Source organism: Rhinoderma darwinii, chromosome 1 (genome assembly GCF_050947455.1).
Source record: "Rhinoderma darwinii isolate aRhiDar2 chromosome 1, aRhiDar2.hap1, whole genome shotgun sequence".
Classification (NCBI taxonomy): Eukaryota; Metazoa; Chordata; class Amphibia; order Anura; family Rhinodermatidae; genus Rhinoderma; species Rhinoderma darwinii.
Genome location: NC_134687.1, coordinates 636666758 through 636686308, shown reverse-complemented (window position 1 = coordinate 636686308; position 19551 = coordinate 636666758). Strand labels below are relative to the sequence as shown.

Below are 19551 nucleotides of genomic sequence, written 5' to 3'. Positions count from 1 at the left end.
CACGGGGAACTTGGTTGAACAAACATGGATGAACGGAAGGAGGAACCTTAAATAGGAAGTCTTTAGAATTAAGGCGCGCGCTGGCCCTTTACGACAACGAATCAGGGTGCGCACCCTCTAGTGACTGCAGCCGCACATCGAGGATGACGGCCGTGGAGGGAGGTAAGGGATGCACTTGCCTGACACCGCCCAAGGCCAGCAGAGCGTCCAGATCTTGTAAGTGGAGCTCGGGATGAGCATGCGTTAATGGAGGGCGCAGGAACTGGAGCAGTAGCCGTGAGAAAGGCAGGGAACGGAGCGGCAGCTGTTACAGCACTGGTGATGATGTGATGAGAAAGGTTAAGAATTTGCATACTGTTATAGGTGGTTGGAGGGTCACTCAATGTGTCCTTTTCCCCCTGAAGGGTCTCCTCCCCCTCGGTTGCGTTATGTATCCGCATCTTGACCTGTGCCTCAGAAAAACCTACTCCGTTGGATAAGTATATTGGGCCGTAGAAAAAAGGCCTGAATTGCCTGGTTTGGGAGATCTATTGGGATTTGTTAGTTGATAAACCTGGTTCTCCCTCTGCTTCAGAGGAGTCCGTAATATCTGATTCACTAACTTCCGAGTGAGAGCCTGTTATTACAGAATTAACTTTCTTCTGGACTTGTTGCCCCAAAGATAAAAAAAAAATTTTTGATAATGTTTTTGATCGTAAATATTTGCGTCTTTTTTTTCTCTTTAATTTAAATTTTATCCAATTGTACTAAAGTTTTTTCAAATGCATCGTCAAATTCTTGATGATTCTTGTGACTTTCAAGTGCCTCAACTGTTTTATGTAAATCTGGTGCAATTTGTCCCAAATGTAATTCATCCTCAATGAGGACATTCATTAAGGTCCTGGAGCAATCTGTTAAGGCTTGTTCCCATTGGGCTTTGAGCCCTGGTTTGCTCAATTCGTAACTGGGAAAGAGTGGAACTCTCAGAATACTGAGGAGGGATACTGTGATCAGTTTTGGAGACCACACGAACTAAAAGACAAAAATGGTGTAAGGTCTCAAGCATAAGACCTAAAGTGTACGTCCGATTTATAAAAGTATTTCCATAAATCAATAAAGCAAGCAAAAATAAGAAAATATAATATATCTTATTACATAAAAATGCCTCTTTCTCCACTTATCTCCCCCCCCCCCCGCACCACCTTCTTAAATGTTCACTTACTCCGTTTTCACTCATAGGCTGGGTTCACACTACCTATTTTCAGGCGTAAACGAGGCGTATTATGCCTCAATTTACGCCTGAAAATATGGCTACAATACGTCGGCAAACATCTGCCCATTCATTTGAATGGTTTGCCGACGTACTGTGCCGACGACCTGTAATTTACGCGTCGTCGTTTGACAGCTGTCAAACGACGACTCGTAAAATGACTGCCTCGTCAAAGAAGTGCAGGACACTTCTTTGGACGTAATTTGAGCCGTTTTTCATTGAATTCAATGAAGAACAGCTCAAATTTACGGCCGTCAAAGACGCCTCGCATAATGCGAGGAGGAGCAATTACGTCTGAAACGATGGCGCTGTTTTCTCCTGAAAACAGTCTGTAATTTCAGACTTAAAAGACAGCTATCGTGTGCACATACCCATAGAATGTGTAGAGTAGAGAGGAACTTGTTAGCTTCACTGTGGGATCAGGTAACAGCTGCACACAGGAGTCTATGGATGGGGGAGGAGGAAGGCAGAGAAACACGGTACATGTTAACATTTAGGATGCTAGGAGTCCCTGCTTCACTATGAAACTGCTATTCTGTACTCCACAAATTAAAACAGTACAGAACAGCAGTTCCGTGGGGAGACAGGGACTCCTAGCATCATATGTACTGTGGTCGGACTGGGAAAACCTACCGACAGACCGTTTTTCACAGCCCGAGCACATTCGTGTGCAAGAGCTGTTAAGTGTGTGTGTAGGGGATAGATACATTTTTCTGTAAAAAAGATAAATTACAGTTTCTGATCTTCGCTTGTACTTTTGATTTATGTAAAGTTGTTTTATAAACAGAGGTACAAAATTATTTAGTATATCCTGCGGGAAAGGGGGGACATATTACACTGTAACTATGAGAAGGGGGCATCCACTACATCTAGAGGTAAGGTTTCTACAACAACATAGAACAGGGTTCTTTACTGTAAGAGCAGACACACTATAGAACGCTCCGTCTGAGGAAGTTGTCAGGGTAAATTCACTAATAGAGTTCCGAAGGTCCCTGGATGTCTTTCGTGAGTGTAATAATACAGGTTATTTGTACTAGATTTCGGGAGATGGGTTGTTAATCCAGGGATTTATTGTGATCACCAGATTTGGAGTCTGGAAGGAATTTTTCCCCTAAATGTCTCTCTACATACACAGGAGTACACAATAGTGAAGAAGACATCGGGTGACTGTACGACTCCCATCATCCATGAGTCAGGAGGATGGAGCAGTAGTCACAGCCCCATCACAGAGCCTCCCCCTCACTTCCGGATACATGAGAAGAAGATCTTAGAACTGATCTACAAGATGACGGAGCTGCTGACTGGAGAGGTGACACTGCTGGGAATGCTGGTAAATTCTACAGTAACAGCACTGGAGGTGTCTGGGTGATGACTGTATCATTGTGTGTGTCAGGTTCCTATAAGATGTCAGGATGTCACTGTCTATTTCTCCATGGAGGAGTGGGAGTATCTAGAAGGACACAAGGATCTGTACCAGGAGGTCATGATGGAGAACTACCGGCCGCACTCATCACAAGGTGAGAAGCTATAGATATATATTTGTACCATCCTTAATACCGTTATGTGGAGTATATACACACGTGATTCCTGATCTCCGATCACATGCTCCTTGCTTTGCTGCAGTGCTGTACTAGGGAATGTTCACACGCGGCAGATTTGTTGTAAAAATTTCCAGATATCTGAATGTGGTTGTTTGTGTTCTTGGATTTGAGATGAGTGGGACAGTCATTTCTGTGTGTGAACATTCTCTTATATAACCAGTGACTGATCTGCGCTGCTCTTATAATCTCTCCAACACGAGAAGTGTAAAGTTCTACCATGTGGGAACAGCAGGCATGACAATTGTGTGGAAAGATGTTCTGTAGGTTCAGTGTGAGATCTACTAATACTAGAGTCTACTCTTCTGCACCTGGAGAAGACGTTCTGCTAGTAGAAACTTAAATAAATAATAACCACTCTCCACATGTCCTATAAGTATAGATTCATGGCAGACAGGGGGTCCCCGGTTTGGTACCCCACTCTTTTAGTCTGAGCATTAAAAAGAAAAGTAAAATTATTTGTCGCACACAACCCAACCTCCCTCCCCTGAATTAGGTTGGACATAACTTTGATTCTTCATGATGGTAGTCGTGTTCTCTTGTTTTCTGCAGGACGAGCTATAGATGTTTTAGGAACCATTTACAAGGAATGTGTGTGTAACATCAATTTATTTATGTAATAATTTGTGTAATTTTATTTTTTGACGTTCCAGTCATCAATCTCCATTAGTATGTAAGGCTAGAAGGTCACAAAACTAAGATCTACACCGATCAGCCATAACATTAAAACCACATGCCTAATATTGTGTAGTCGCCCTCGTGCCACCAAAACAGATCTTACCCATTGAGGCCTGGACTCCAGAAGACCTCTGAAAGATCCTATGGTTTCTGGCACGTCTTTTGCCAGATACCAGCAGATCCTTTAAGGTCACGTAAGATGTGAGGTGCGGCCTCCATTGATCGGAGTTGTTTTTGCCTATTCCCATGACAGCACCCTGAGTGAACGGCTCCAATCCAGGACAGGAAACCTCCAGAAATGCTTGAAAAGGCAAAATGCCCCCAACCAACTCCGTTCCTGTTTCCTGTCTTTTGAACATAATGAAATAAATAAATAAATATATATGTATGTACACATATAAGTGGGATAGGCTTGACCCGATGCTGCCCTGTGAATAACTTCCGCTTGGACAGACCCAATAGAACCTGTAGTGTAAGTAGTAGATGTTACCTCCTCCCCTCCACACCAGCAGAGCAGTATATATCGTCGTCGTCCCCTGCCCATGCTCGATCATGTCCAGCCAGCTCTGCTCATGCCGCAGTCAAGAACACATCCCACTTCCAGCCCGCACCTCATAGCTGGGCACAATAAATGCTCTCCCTCCGTGACAGGAACTCATTGAACGAAGTGGCTGCAAGACCGGAACAATCTACGTGCAGGATGACCGGCAGTTCTGTGAACTATACATAGTATATGGGGAACAAGGAGGTTTATGGAATAGGAGGATGGAGGTGGGGTCATCACTCTGTACTTCTGTTACACTGACTGCTTCCTCCTGATGGGAATAGTATAAAGTACTGCTCCTTGTTCCTCTATACTGTGTATCCTTTATTGAAGAGCTGCCTTTGAGGGGGAAGGGTCTGTATAGGCAACATATTCCACGGTTTGTCTATACAGTGGGATTTGTTGCAGCTTTTCATCGTATATCTCCGACGGAAAGGCTAAAACGGTGTTGTGCACAGAACATACGATTTGTGGGATTTGTTGCAGCTTTTCAACGTATATCTCCGACGGAAAGGCTCAAACGGTGTTGTGCACAGAACATACGATTTGTGGGATTTGTTGCAGCTTTTCAACGTATATCTCCGACGGAAAGGCTCAAACGGTGTTGTGCACAGAACATAAGATCTACAGTGATCAGCCATAACATTAAAACTACCTACCTAATATTGTGTAGGCCCCCTTCATGCCGACTACCATCATCTTTGTCCCATTGAGGTGTGGAACTCCACAAGACCTCTGAAGGTTCCTGTGGCAGAAGACGTTAGCAGCAGATCCTGTAAATTGTAAGGTGCGGGCCCCGCGGATCGGATTTGTGTTTCCAGCACATACCACAGATGATCGATCGGATTAAGATCTGGGAAATTTAGAGTTGAAGTCAACATTTTGAACTCTTTAACCGGTTAAGAACTAGGCGGTTTTACAGCTAAATGACCAGAGCTTTAGATGACTATAACTCTGCAGGTGCAAGTTCATCTTTTGAATTTTACACTCTTTTTAAAGGACAGATAGGGCTTTGTTTTAGTGGCATTTGTCAGTATATATCATTTTTTTTCTTTTCTCTAAAGTGGGCAAAATTGGAAAACAATGCAAGAATTTAGCAATTGCGTTTAGTTTATGCTAGCATTTTTCACACATAGTATGGACCACGGACAAAATTCATCTCCTTTCACATTCTTCCACTTCTCCCGTGCATGGGGATACCAAATATGTGTGCTTTATTCACTGTGCGGGCATGTGCCAGGGCTTGGTATAACAGAGGCTTTTTGGCCTTTTCGATCCAGGAATTCTGCATTTAATTTTATAGCACCATACTGATTTCTGGGGGGTCTAATGCTGCTGAAACATTAGAAACACCCCATAAATGACTTCATTCACACACGTATACCCCACAAGGTTTTCTTCAAGGGGTTTATCGTATTTTTAGAAAGTCCAGTTTTCTTCTATAAGTTTCTTGAATAAGAAGGAACAAAATAAAATTAGCAATATTTTAGCAAATGCATCAGTTTATGCTAGCATTTTTCAAACACGGTATAGACCACGGACAAAATTAATCTCCTTTCACATTCTGCCACTTCTCCTGTGCTTGGGGATACCAAATATGTGAGCCTTATTTATCACGTAGAGATGTAGGAGGGCGGACGATAGAAGAAGCTTATTTCACAAATTGCCTTTTTTCAAAGCTGGTTTTACAAAACTCAACAGAGTTTCTAGAACACTTCCAAAATATCTGCTCTTGAAGCAGAGATCTCAAAATATTAATCTAGGGGTATAATGGGAATTTATTTTTTTGGGTTTTCTAAAATAAGGAATTGCAGGTTTATGCAAGTGGAGCTCTCCAGAAGATGAACTTTAGAAAATATACAAACATGACATCCACCCCCCACCCGTTCACTCCCTCCCCCTTGGAGTAAAATCGGGGGAAAAATAAAAATGTAATGTAGGGCAAATTATATTTTTAACGAATTAACTAAAATCTAATAATTCAGAACAGTGTGGTATTTTTTTAAAACATGGATCAATGCACAGGCCTGGTTGCGAGGGACATGAGGGACAGAAATATCGGGAATCTTTGCGGTGCCCGTCTTTTCTGCAGACTGCACTTTTTCTGGGGGTAGAGCACAAATGAATTGTGGATTGCAACATGTAACAGATAAATGGCCACTTTTTTGTACCAGGTTTTTGTTTTGCGTTTTACTAAATACAGCTGTAAAACCTGGTCGCTTAAATCCAACCCCCCCCCCCCCATGTACTTGTTATATTCGGACATGCTCACTGGTTTGTGCTTGTCCGATGTTGTCCCTCTTTCCCTCACTGCCACTGTTCCTGCGGTATGAATCGTGCTTGGCACAAACACATCTTTGCGATCCCTGTACTTGACCGCCAGCAATTCCTCAGATACATAAGCACACGAGTCCCCCTTTACCAATTCGTTTTTTGCGCATGGTACCACATGCCCCAGTCCTTGCAGCATGCAAATGACTAAACAGGGGCACACTGGAATAAAAATCATCGCAGTACAGGTGGTATCCCTTTTGAAGCAGAGGCTGCATTATCTCCCACATGATCTTACTGCTGGTGGAAAGATCAGGGGGGTATCCAGGAACATTTATTGAGCGGTCCCGCGCTTCATACATTCTGAAGACGGTGTATATCCTGACCCGCTTTCACACAATTTTTAGAGCTTAACGCCATATCTTGCCCTTTTGGAAGGTAGATAGTGGCGACAGCTAAGTCTTCCATGGAAGTTGAGGAGGGATTCGTCCACGCTTACGTTCTGCTCAGGGGTGTAAAGTTGCAGGAATAAATTATTGAGGGAATTTATTAGCGGTCTTATTTTGAACAACCGATCCCGGTTTGCATCGGTACTTGGGGGGACCTGTGCGTTTTCATTGAAGTGGAGGAACCTCATTATTGTCTCATAACGAGACTTGGGCATAACTGCAGAATACACTGGGGTGGCTTGGGTGGGTCTTGTTGACCAGTAAGACCTAATGGAGGGCTTTTTGACAATACCCATATTTAGGGTGAGCCCTAAAAAAATATTTTATTCCTGCAAATTGGTGGGCGTCCAATCCCTGGCATGGGTGGATGAAGGTTTCTGCCTTATACTGAGCGCCATATAAATTAGTTTAGTGGACAGTCATATTTAGGATGTCGTCAGTAATAAATAAATGGAAGTAATCCATTTGGACTAAATTTGTATTGTCCATGGTTATGCCATGAGTGGCAGTCAATCCGTGTATTCTAGGCCCAAATGATGGAGCAGGTGCCCATACAAGAGCCTGAACTGGAGGGGCCAGGCGGTCCCATGCTACAGTGCTAATAGGCCCTGCGCTTCCAAGTTCTGCAGTTTCAACTGTGTCAGGGACCACGTCCCCTGAAGATGAACCTGAAGTGACGGCTATCATCGTCACTGCCTACAACCGGTTCCATCTCTGATGCGGTCTCAGACTCAGACCACAGCATGGCGTATACCTCCTCAGCACTAAAAAAACTTCCTCGCCATAACAACATGAACACTAACTAAACAAACTTTTTTTTTTTATAAACGCACATACTAACTGGTGTGTATATATATATATCTACACTACCGCTAACAAAAAAATAAACCGCTATTGCTATATATATATATATATATATATATATATATATATATATATATAATTCTAATATAATAAAAGATAGAAACATAGATAGAAAAAAAGATAGATTGTATAGATAGATAGAGATCTATCTATACAAAGATGTAGAAAAAAAGACCGCACGGCACTCAGGATGTCTCGATAAAGCGTCTGAAGGACGTGAAACAGTCGTCTCTTCTGTCTTTTGAATCCCGTGTTGCCTGCCTCACTCTTGGAATAAAGAGAAACCTTTTGCAAATGGTGAGTGCCGTGCTGTCTTCTTTTCTACATGTTGTCATTTGCTGAAACTAACTTCAACACGCACTGAGCACCGCCAGACAAAGGCTGTCGAACCACAGGTCCCAGCGAGCTGAAGCACAGAGTCTGTGACATTGCAAGCTAAGGCAGTGCCAACCATTTTTCATTTCTACATGTTGCACACTATCTATACAAAGAGTGTATTGGTGTGTAACACTGTATTTTTTTTCACAGTATTATTCTGGCAGCAATTCTCTCAAGTATCTTCTTCTCCTCGCACTGAAACAATGTGTGAGGAGAAGAAAAAAGGCAGGAGATTTGCTGGCAGAAATTCCAAAATAAAAAAACAATGTGATCGCTGTGATAGGTTTTCACAGCGATCACATGTTCAGGGACCAAAAGATTGGCCCCTGACACTCTGCCCAGTAACCATGGCTGTTGGCAACAGCCAGGGCACAGGGGTGTGTGCACGCGATTGCGTGCACACTGTATTTTACATAGAAATGCATGTGATCGCTGTGATTTGGTTGTCACAGTAATCACATGTTCAGGGACCAAAAGATTGGCCCCTGACACTACCTAGTGCCCATAGCTTTTGGCAACAGCCAGGGCACAGAGCTGTGTGCACGCGATCGCGCGTGCACAGTCTCTGAAGTGCCGCCGTAATTAGTCAATACGGCGGACTTTAGGGACCCTGACCGCTGGCCGTAAAAACAAAGCCAGTGGTCGGGAACCTGTTAAACTCTGTCATGTTCCTCAAATTGTTCCTGAATAATCTGTGCGATGTGGCAGGGCACATTATCCAGCTGAAAGAGGGCACTGCTGTTTGACAATACTGCTGCCAGGAAGGGGTGTACTTGATCTGTAACAATGTTTAGGTAGGTGGTTTGTGTCATAGTAACATCCACATGATTGTCCACAAGTTTTCCCAGCAGAACATTGCCCAGAGCACCTCACTGCCTCCGCCACCAGCCACTCTGCCACCAGCATCACGTTTCTCAGCAATTTGCTCTACAGTAGTTCTTCCCATCTCTTCCCCAATAAAGCGGTACACACGCACTCTGCATCATTCATCAGACCAGGCCTCCTTCCAGTTCTGAGGCTCCCGCGCCCATTTTGGAAGCTTTCGGCAATGGACAGGGGTCAGCATGGACGCCCTGACTAGTCTGCGGCGACACAGCCCTAAATGCAGCAAGCTGTGATTTTCTGCATGTTTGGACTCCTTTCTATCATAGCCAGCATTACGTTTTTCAGCCACGTGTTCTACAATAGATCTCCTGTTGGATGAGATCAAACGGGATAGCCTTTGCTCCCCATGCACATCAGTGAACTTGTCGCTGGTTCCTCAGTTGTCCTTCCTACCTTATACTAACCACTGCATACCAGGAAAACCCTTCAAAGCCTACCGTTTTGGAGATGCTTTAACCCAGGCGTCTAGACATCACAATTTGGCCCTTGTCAAAGTCCCTTCGATCCTTATGCTTGTCCATGTTTCCAACACATCAACTTTAAAAACTCAGACTCCTGAGGAAGCAATCAGTGTATTGCGAAATGTTGAACTCTTTTATATCTTTTAACCCCTTGCGTACCTTCGACGTAATAGTACGTCGCTGGCCGCTTATGCCAGCGTACCTTCGACGTACTATTACGGCGCAGGAATAAACTGTCACTATGTGAAATCACATAGTGACAGAACAGCGGCGGCAGCTGTCATTGACAGCCAACCGTCTCTGCTACCGGCCTGGGGACCAATTAGCAGTCCCCAATGCCGGCGATTGCTGTGATTGGTCAGTCTCTGAAGACTAACCAATCACAGCCGTCTGTGACGTTTTCTGCAGGAGAAAGCTCCTGTCACTTTCTCTGATCTCCTAACTTCTGTGAGATACGTGAGGAGATCAGAGAAAGCGGTGTAAAAAAAAAACACACTATTTTTATTAACCCCTTCCCGAAAATGGGCGTATAGTAACGCCCTGAGGATGAAGCAGGCACAGGAGCTGTGCTCGCTCCATCTTCATCGGATGTCGGCTGTAATATACAGCCGACATCCCACTGCAACTACAGCGATCACTGTCCTCTCCGATCGCTGTAGTTTAACCCCTTAAATGCCGCTGTCAATAGCGACAGCGGCATTTAAGTGATTGATACAGAGGGAGGGGGCTCCCTCTGCACCTCATTGCCCCCCCGCGAAAAATCGCGGGGTTCTGATGGTTGCAATGGCAACCAGGAAGCCTAGCAACAGCTTCCTGGTTGCCAGGTACGGGAGCCTATTAGGTCCTGCCCAAGGCAGGACATAATAGGCTCAACTGTCAGTTGTAAAGTGACAGTTACAATACACTGCACTACATCAGTACATACAGAAGTAGTGCAGTGTATTGTGCAGGGGATCAGAAGATCAGATCTTCCAGTCCCCTAGTATGTGTAAAATAAAAAGTGAAAAAAAAGTTAAAAAAAAGTTTTAGATAAATAAATACAAGTTTTACGTAATAAAAACAATAATCGCCTTGTTTCCCTGACCAAGCCCTTTATAATTAGGAAAAAAAAGACAAAAACTAGACATAATAGGTATTGCCGCATTCGTATCGGCCTGACCTAAAAAAATATCATATTATTTATCCCGCACGGTGAACACCGTAAAAAAAATACCATAAAAAAACAATGGCAGAATTTCCTTTTTTGGTCACGTTGTTTCCAAAAAAATGGAATAAAAAGTCGCGCGTAGCCAAACATGGTACCAATAAAAACGACAGTGTGTCACGCAAAAAATGTATGTACTCCGCACAGATTACATATGCCCCCACATTATAAACTGAAACACCAGTAAAACACTAAACAAAACTACTACCAAGCAAAATCTGCGCTCCAAAAGCCAAATGGCGGTTCTTCTGGGCCTGGCAGTGTGCCCAAACAGCGGTTTATGACCACATATGGGGTATTACCGTACTCTGGAGAACCGCTTAACAATTTATGGGGCGTATGTCTCCGGTGGTACAAGCTGGGCCCAACGCATTGGGCACTGAAATAGCATATATGTGGAAAATGTCAATTTTATATCTGCAACATCCACTGTGCACTAATTTCTGCAAAACCTTTGGGGGTCAAAATGCTCACTACACTTCTAGATGAATTCCTTGAGGGGTGTAGTTTCCTAAATGGTGTCACTTCTCAGGAGTTTTCACTGTACTGGTACCTCAGCGCAATGCAACATGGCGTCAAAAACAAATTTAGTAAAATCTCCACTCCAAAAACGAAATTGCACTTTTTCCGTTTAGACCCTTGCCGTATGTCCAAATAGCCGTTTACAACCACATATGGGGTATTTCCGTAATCGGGAGAAATTGTGTAACACATTTTGGGGTGTCTTTTCTCCTGTATTCCTTGTGGAAATGAAAAATTCTGAGCTAAAGCTACAGGTTATTGGAAAAAAAAAATGTTTTCATTTTCTCGGACCAATTCTAATAAAATCTATAAAACACCTGAGGGTTCAAAATGCTCACTACACCTCTAATTTAATTCTTTGAGGGATATAGTCTCCAAATTGGGATCACATCTGCGGAATTTCTACTGTACTGGTACTTCAGGGACTCTGCAAATGCGACATGGCCCCCAGAAACCAATTCAGCAAAATCTGAGCTACAAAATCCAAATGGTGCTCCGTCCCTTCTGAGCCCTGCCATGGGTCCAAACAGCAGTTTATTACCACATATGGGGTATTTCCGTAATCAGGAGAAATTGCTTTACAAATGTTGAGGTGCTTTTTCTCCTTTATTCCTTATAAAAATTAGAAAATTCTGTGTTTTTTCCAAAAAAAAAGTCTCTTTTCATCTTCACAGACTAATTCCAATAAATTCAGCAAAAAACCTGTGGGGTCAAAATGATAACTATACCACTAGAAAAATTCCTTGAGGGGTATAGTTTCCAAAATGGGGTCACTTTTGGGGGGATTCCACTGTTTAGGTCCCTCCAGGGCGTTGCAAACGTGACACGGCACTGAAAACCATTCCAGTAAAATCAGACCTCCAAAATCCAAATGGGGGTCCTTCCCTTCTGAGCCCTGCTGTGGGTCCAAACAGCAGTTTATTACCACATATGGGGTATTTCCGTAATCGCGAGAAATTGCTTTACAAATGTTGGGGTGCTGTCTCTCCTTTATTTCTTGCAAAAATTAGAAATTTTTACGTTTTTCCAGAAAAAAAGTAGATTTTCATTTTCACAGACTAACTCCAGAAAATATAGCAAAATACCTGTGGGGTCAAAATGCTAACTATACCCCTAGATAAATTCCCTGAGGGGTGTAGTTTAAAAAATGGGGGTCACTTTTGGGGGTTTCCACTGTTTTGGCACCACAAGACCTCTTCAAACCTGACATGGTGCCTAAAATATATTCTGAAAAAAGGAGGCCCCAAAATGCAAGAGGTGCTCCTTTGCTTCTGAGGCCTGTGTTTCAGTCCATTAGCGCACTAGGGCCACGTGTGGGATATTTCTAAAAACTGCAGAATCTGGGCAATAAATATTGAGTTGCGTTTCTCAGGTAAAAGCTTCTGTGGTACAGAAGAAAATGTATTACATATGAATTTTGTAAAAAAAAATGAAATTTGAAAATTTCAGCTCTACTTTCCTTCAATTCCTGTAAAACGCCTAAAGGGTTGAAACACTTTCTGAATGCTGTTTTGGATACTTCGAGGGGTGCAGTTTTCAAAATGGGGTGTTTTATGGGGGTTTCTAATATATAGGGCCCTCAAAACCACTTCAGAACTGAACTCGTCCCTGAAAAAATCGCTTTTTGAAATTTTCTTAAAAATATGAGAAATTGCTGCTAAAGTTCTAAGCCTTGTGAGGTCATAGAAAAATAAAAGGATGTTCAAAAAACGATGCAATCATAAAGTAGACATATGGGAGATGTTAATTGGTAACTATTTTGTGTGGTATTACCATCTGTTTTACAAGCAGATGCATTTAAAATTGGAAAAATCATAATTTCTTCATATTTTCGCTAAATGTTGGTGTTTTTCACAAATAAGCAATGAATTTATCGACCAAATTTTTGCACTAAACTAAAGTACAATATGTCACGAGAAAACAATCTCAGAATCAATTGGATAGGTAAAAGCATTCCGGAGTTATTACCACATAAAGTGATACATGTCAGATTTGAAAAAATGGGTCTGGTCCTCAAGGCCAAAATGAGCTGGGTACTCAAGGGGTTAAGTACCGCTAAAAAATTTAAGATAAACATTTTTTAATTTACTATGGAGAAACTTTGGATTTCTTTCTGGTAATCTCCAACCACACCTAGAGGAGAATGTGAACCAGCAAGGCCCAGGAGAACCAGACGAGATTTTTTTTCTTCCATATGGGAAGTACTGACTTTTTATCTGGCCAATTGCATAAACTATTACGCTTCTTTTTTTAATTTGCTTGCGGTCTAATATCTCTCACCCCTTGTCGGGCACCTTTGTATTGAGATCATCCATGTTCTTCACTTCACCTGTCAGTGGTTTTAATGTTATGGCTGATTATTGTATAAATTAAGGAGGAGGACAGTGTGGGTCGTCTTCACTCAAGAATTTATATATATATATATATATATATATATATATATATATATATATATATATATATACATATTTGAGTAATTGTCCTAAGAGGTCCATGCATCTTGCTACAGTGGATGATGGGGGCATTCCCTTTCTTTATAGAGATCTTCTGTTTCCTGTCCAGGAGGGACGCCGTGTCTCTTTCTCTCTCTCTTGTAGTGCTGTCTTGGGCTCACAGAAAACCAACTACCAGTAAATGTAATCATATATTTATCCCCCCCCCCCACCTCAATTCTACATAACCTCACCAGGGAAAGGAAACTTGGGTATATAAATGTAGAGCTTCCTCCAACACCGCAGTGATTTCCCATCCCTTGTAGAGAGGAAACTTGGCGTAGTTGTATCTTGTCTGACCATGGGTTCCCTCCCATGAAATTTAGAATTCCCTAATAAGCAGAGGTGTTATTGTTCCAGGGCACATTTTTTGGGTTGACAGGGGACCCTTTAAAAATGCCCCCTGCACCCGACCACTTTCACTTTATCCGCAATTCCCAGGACGTGCCATGTTAGGCTTTGTTAAATAAACCTACAATTGAAGGTATTGAGAGAAGTATGTGATATATAGGCAGATATACAGTAGTCATGTATTCAGTCACTGTGTGTTTCCTACAGACGGATCCAGTGAGAGAAATCCACCAGAGAGATGTCCCAGTCTTCTGTATTCCCAGGACAGTCCAGAGGAAAATCACAATGTCCCAGAGAATCATCAGGTAGATGAAGCTGAGCCCTATACCAGATCTATATACTTCACTGTGGGATCAGATAACAGCTTCCCACAGAAGTCTGTGGAGGGGGGAGGAGGAGGAAGGCAGAGAAACACGGTACATGTTTACGGGACTCCTGCCATCATAAACATTTATGATGCTAGGAGCCCCTTCTTCACTATGAAACTGCTATTCTGTACTCAACAAACTGATACAGTACAGAACAGCAGTTCCGTGGGGAGGCAGGGACTCCTAGCATCATATGTACCGTGGTTGGGCCGGGAAATCCGACCGACAGACCGTTTTTCACAGCCCGAACGCGTTCGAGTGCAAGAGCTGTTAAGTGTGTGTGTGGGGGGGTAGATACATTTTTCTGTAAAAAAGATAAATTACAGTTTCTGATCTTAGCTTGTACTTTTGATTTATGTAAAGTTGTTTTATAAACGGAGGTACAAAATTATTTTGTATATCCTGCAGAAAAGGGGGGACAAATTAAACTGTAACTATAAGAAGGGGGCATCCACTACATCTAGAGGTAAGAAGGTTTCTACAACAACATAGAACAGGGTTCTTTACTGTAAGAGCAGACACACTATAGAACGCTCTGTCTAAGGAAGTTGTTACGGTGAATTCACTAATAGATTTCAGATGGTCCCTGGATGTCTTTCGTGCGTGTAATAATACAGGTTATTTGTACTAGATTTCTGAAGATGGGTTGTTGATCCAGGGATTTATTGTGATCGCCAGATTTGGAGTCTGGAAGGAATTTTTCCCTTAAATGTCTCTCTACATACACAGGAGTACACAATAGTGAAGAAGACATCGGGTGACTGTACGACTCCCATCATCCATGAGTCAGGAGGCTGGAGCAGTAGTCCGAGCCCCATCACAGAGCCTCCCCCTCACTCTCTGATACATGAGAAGAAGATCTTAGAATTGATCTACAAGATGACGGAGCTGCTGACTGGAGAGGTGACACTGCTGGGAATGCTGGTAAATTCTACAGTAACAGCACTGGAGGTGTCTGGGTGATGACTGTATCATTGTGTGTGTCAGGTTCCTATAAGGTGTCAGGATGTCACTGTCTATTTCTCCATGGAGGAGTGGGAGTATCTAGAAGGACACAAGGATCTGTACCAGGAGGTCATGATGGAGAACTACCAGCCGCACTCATCACAAGGTGAGAAGATATAGATATATTTTTGTTCCATCCTTAATACCGTTATGTGGAGTATATACACACATGATTCCTGATCTCCGATCACATTCCTTGCTTTGCTGCAGTGCTGCACTAGGGAATGTTCACATGCGGCAGATTTGTTGTAAAAATTTCCAGATATCTCAATGTGGTTGTTTGTGTTCTTGGATTTGAGATGAGTGGGACAGTCATTTCTGTGTGTGAACATTCTCTTATATAACCAGTGACTGATCTGCGCTGCTCTTATAATCTCTCCAACATGAGGAGTGTAAAGTTCTACCATGTGGGAACAGCAGACATGACAAATGTGTGGAAAGATGTTCTGCAGGTTCAGTGTGAGATCTACAGGGTGGGCCATTTATATGGATACACCTAAATAAAATGGGAATGGTTGGTGATATTAACTTCTTGTTTGTGGCACATTAGTATATGGGAGGGGGGAAACTTTTCAAGCTGGGTGTTGACCATGGCGGCCATTTTGAAGGGTTCATTTTGTATCCAACTTTAGTTTTTTCAATGGGAAGAGGGTCATGTGACACATCAAACTTATCGAGAATTTCACAAGAAAAACAATGGTGTGCTTGGTTTTAACGTTACTTTATTCTTTCATGAGTTATTTACAAGTTTCTGACCACTTATAAAATGTGTTCAAAGTGCTGCCGATTGTGTTGGATTGTCAATGCAACCCTCTTCTCCCACTCTTCACACTGATAGCTACACCGCAGAAGAAATGCCTCCCGATTTGACCCCCTTAGACTTTTATCTTTGGGGTCATCTGAAGGCAATTGTCTATGCTGTGAAGATACGAGATGTTCAGCAACTGAAACTATGGATACTGGAAGCATGTGCTAGCATTTCTTCTGCGGTGTTGCTATCAGTGTGTGAAGAGTGGGAGAAGAGGGTTGCATTGACAATCCAACACAATGGGCAGCACTTTGAACACATTTTATAAGTGGTCAGAAACTTGTAAATAACTCATGAAAGAATAAAGTAATGTTAAAACCAAGCACACCATTGTTTTTCTTGTGAAATTCTCGATAAGTTTGATGTGTCACATGACCCTCTTCCCATTAAAAAAAACTAAAGTTGGATACAAAATGGCCGACTTCAAAATGGCCGCCATGGTCAACACCCAGCTTGAAAAGTTTCCCCCCTCCCATATACTAATGTGCCACAAACAGGAAGATAATATCACCAACCATTCCCATTTTATTTAGGTGTATCCATATAAATGGCCCACCCTGTACTAATACTGGAGTCTACTCTTCTGCACATGGAGAAGACGTTCTGCTAGTAGGCACTTAAATAAATAATAACCACTGTCCACATGTCCTTTAAATATAGATTAATGGCAGACAGGGGGCCCCTGGCTCGGTACCCCACTCTTTTAGTCTGAGCATTAAATAGAAAAGTAAAATGATTTGCCGCACACAACCCAACCTCCCTCACCCGAATTAGGTTTGACATGTGAGTGCAATTTAGCATCCCACTACGCCTTGAGTTCCATCCAGCTCCAAATTAGCTTTTAAAAAATCAATTTATGAGTACGAGCAGCTCGGAGTAGCAAAAACACACAGACCCGTTACTGTATGAAAATGCTTCTACTTTATTCTTATCAGCACGAATATTTATAGTCCGACAATAACAAAATTGCAACAACAAATGAGTCCGAAAGTTTAGATAAAGTTCCACAACTTAATTGGCTCTTAGAGGGGCCGTTCCCTCATCTTCCCTATTATTGCTGCGTAGTGCTTTGCACACAGCACTATGATTCTCAATTTTAATTATTATTATTGCTGCGTAGTGTTTTGCACACGGCACTACTGCCTTAAAGTCCCGGAGCATCTACCTTCTAATGTAGCTAACTTGTACAAACATATTAGGATATGAGTACATAAGGTATACAGTAAGTATAAAACACTTTGGAAAAATATATTTCCTTTCACATTTCCCCCCTTTTGTGATTTTATAGGTCTGGTAATCATTACCTGCCTCTAATTTCACAACAACCTCTCACTTATTTCCAGAGGCCTCGCTGTCAGAGCTCTCCGTATCTTATAAAACACATAACAATTAAAACAAGTCATAATAACAAAAACAATCATAATACATATTAGTGGTTGGAATAAGTAGCTTAACACTGAACTGGCAGTCGGCGAAAAACCTGTGTACAGTATATATATATATATATCATACCAGTGATGAGCCGTGTCATCCTTAATCTGGGATCCTAAATGTTTTGCCACTTATAACAGCATTCATTTTGACTGTTTGTAGTGTAACATTATGTCTCCTAACCATCTCTTTTACCTCTTCTGCGTCTTTTAGAACTTTGTTCAACTCCTCTAAGGGGAGACTAATATTAGGTGTTGGCAATGTGTCCGGTACCCATACTGTGCTTACAATCTCATCCAAATTCAGGGAAAATAAAATAGTCTGGATCTTCCATTCTATATAACTAACATTAAATATACATCCAGAAAAGGGTACCTGTAATAAAAAGGTTTTAGTGTGTTGGGTCATCCGTAACTATACATACACTCTGTGGTTTTATCTGTATATACAAAAAAAATTCTGTAAGATAGGGTAGGCAGGCTCTCCCACAAGCATATTTGCATCTCTCCCTTCTCACTCCCTGTGCCTTCTCTGCAGGCTTCATATGGGAGCCAAGGTCAAAGATAAAACATATGAAATCAACATAACCTGTGTTAAAGGAAATGAATTTCTTATTCACTATAAAAGAACCAAGATGGGAACTCCAGACAAGATGGCTGCTGCACAAAATAAAATCATTTAAACATTATTATAATCACTTTCACATAATACATATCTTAGTAATTCAGCATCCTGCTTGATAATTCATAATATAATTTCATACAGAGAATATAAGCAAATAAACCGTCGTTTACAAACCCCCCCCCTTTTCTCATATTTTAATTACAGAAATTATATATTATGATTATAAAACTCAAACAATATATCATTAGGGCCACAACTAATATGATGCCATCACCAATGTCCAGTTTGGGTATTGGGTCCCACCAGTGTATTGACAAGTCCTGTACATCATCATCATCATCATCCTCTTCTATCTTCTGTTCTTCACCGACTGTCGCCCTCAGGGTAACCCACACAATTGTGGACTCAGACTGCACAGTGGTGTCCAATGGGGGATTTATGATTACCCCCTCCTAGTCACTTACTTATTAAAACACTTGTATGCTGCTAACGGGTTCACTCAGGTCTTTGGTCTTTACTTTGATCTTTGCTGATGTCATCAGGACTTGGTTTGGTCCTTCTCGTCTGTCAGACACCGTCTCTCTTAGTATACGTCACCGGGCTGTACACAACACCTCATGCTGTGAGCCTGGGGTGAGATCCCACGTAGACGGATTAGTGGAGTTTTATTGTGACTAGGACAAACCCTCCGTATATATTCTCTTCCTCCGGTAAGTTACTTGTCTGGGCGGCTGCTTAGAATTGTGACACTGCCGTCAGTTCATGACAAACGCGTTGTATTGGCTCCGGCTGCGCCTGCCGCATCTCAGTGATGGAGTTCATCGTGTTAAAAGTCTTTTAGTTCATATTTACTGGCACTTGCTGGGGACCCCCAACCCTTGTCAATTGTTAAAATAAATACTGATCTGGTGATATCATCTACATATATAAAAGTTGTTCTAAGTAAATACAATAACTATGGCAGGCCCTTAAACTAAATCAAACAAACACCTTTATATAAGAAAAACTTCTCTGTTCCAATGGACAGGGCACCTAGAAGATGTGTAATTATTGGGTACATTTCATTTGCACTTGGTGTTACACTTTCCAGTAGGATTTGTAACTTGATCTCAGCCGATTACCTGGAACAGCTCCTACCCACAGAAATATACACAGATTCCACATGTTTATCTGACAAATACCGAAAACCAATTTCTCTTACTCTAATTTGTATTGTATGGGAAGGCCTCTCAAGGTCTGTTCTCTTTGTGGGAGGCGGGTATGATAAGGTTGGCACCGCTCTGCCAGGACTGTTCTGTAGGCAAATCAAACCGCTCTAACAGAATTTAACAGCAACAGCCGTAAAGCCTGGGACTTACCAATTAGATCT

The 19551-nt window shown here is 42.1% G+C and overlaps 1 protein-coding gene across 1 annotated transcript in view; it reads left to right on the top strand.

The window, feature by feature from the left end:
* The window catches only part of LOC142658064 (uncharacterized), a 64778-nt gene that overhangs the window by 19467 nt on the left and 25760 nt on the right, over positions 1-19551 (top strand). The window contains exons 3-7 of the mRNA XM_075833803.1: positions 2385-2558; positions 2643-2766; positions 14154-14251; positions 15044-15217; positions 15302-15425. Of these exons, the coding sequence (XP_075689918.1) occupies positions 2385-2558; positions 2643-2766; positions 14154-14251; positions 15044-15217; positions 15302-15425 (694 nt within the window). The remainder of the gene's footprint in view (positions 1-2384; positions 2559-2642; positions 2767-14153; positions 14252-15043; positions 15218-15301; positions 15426-19551) is intronic.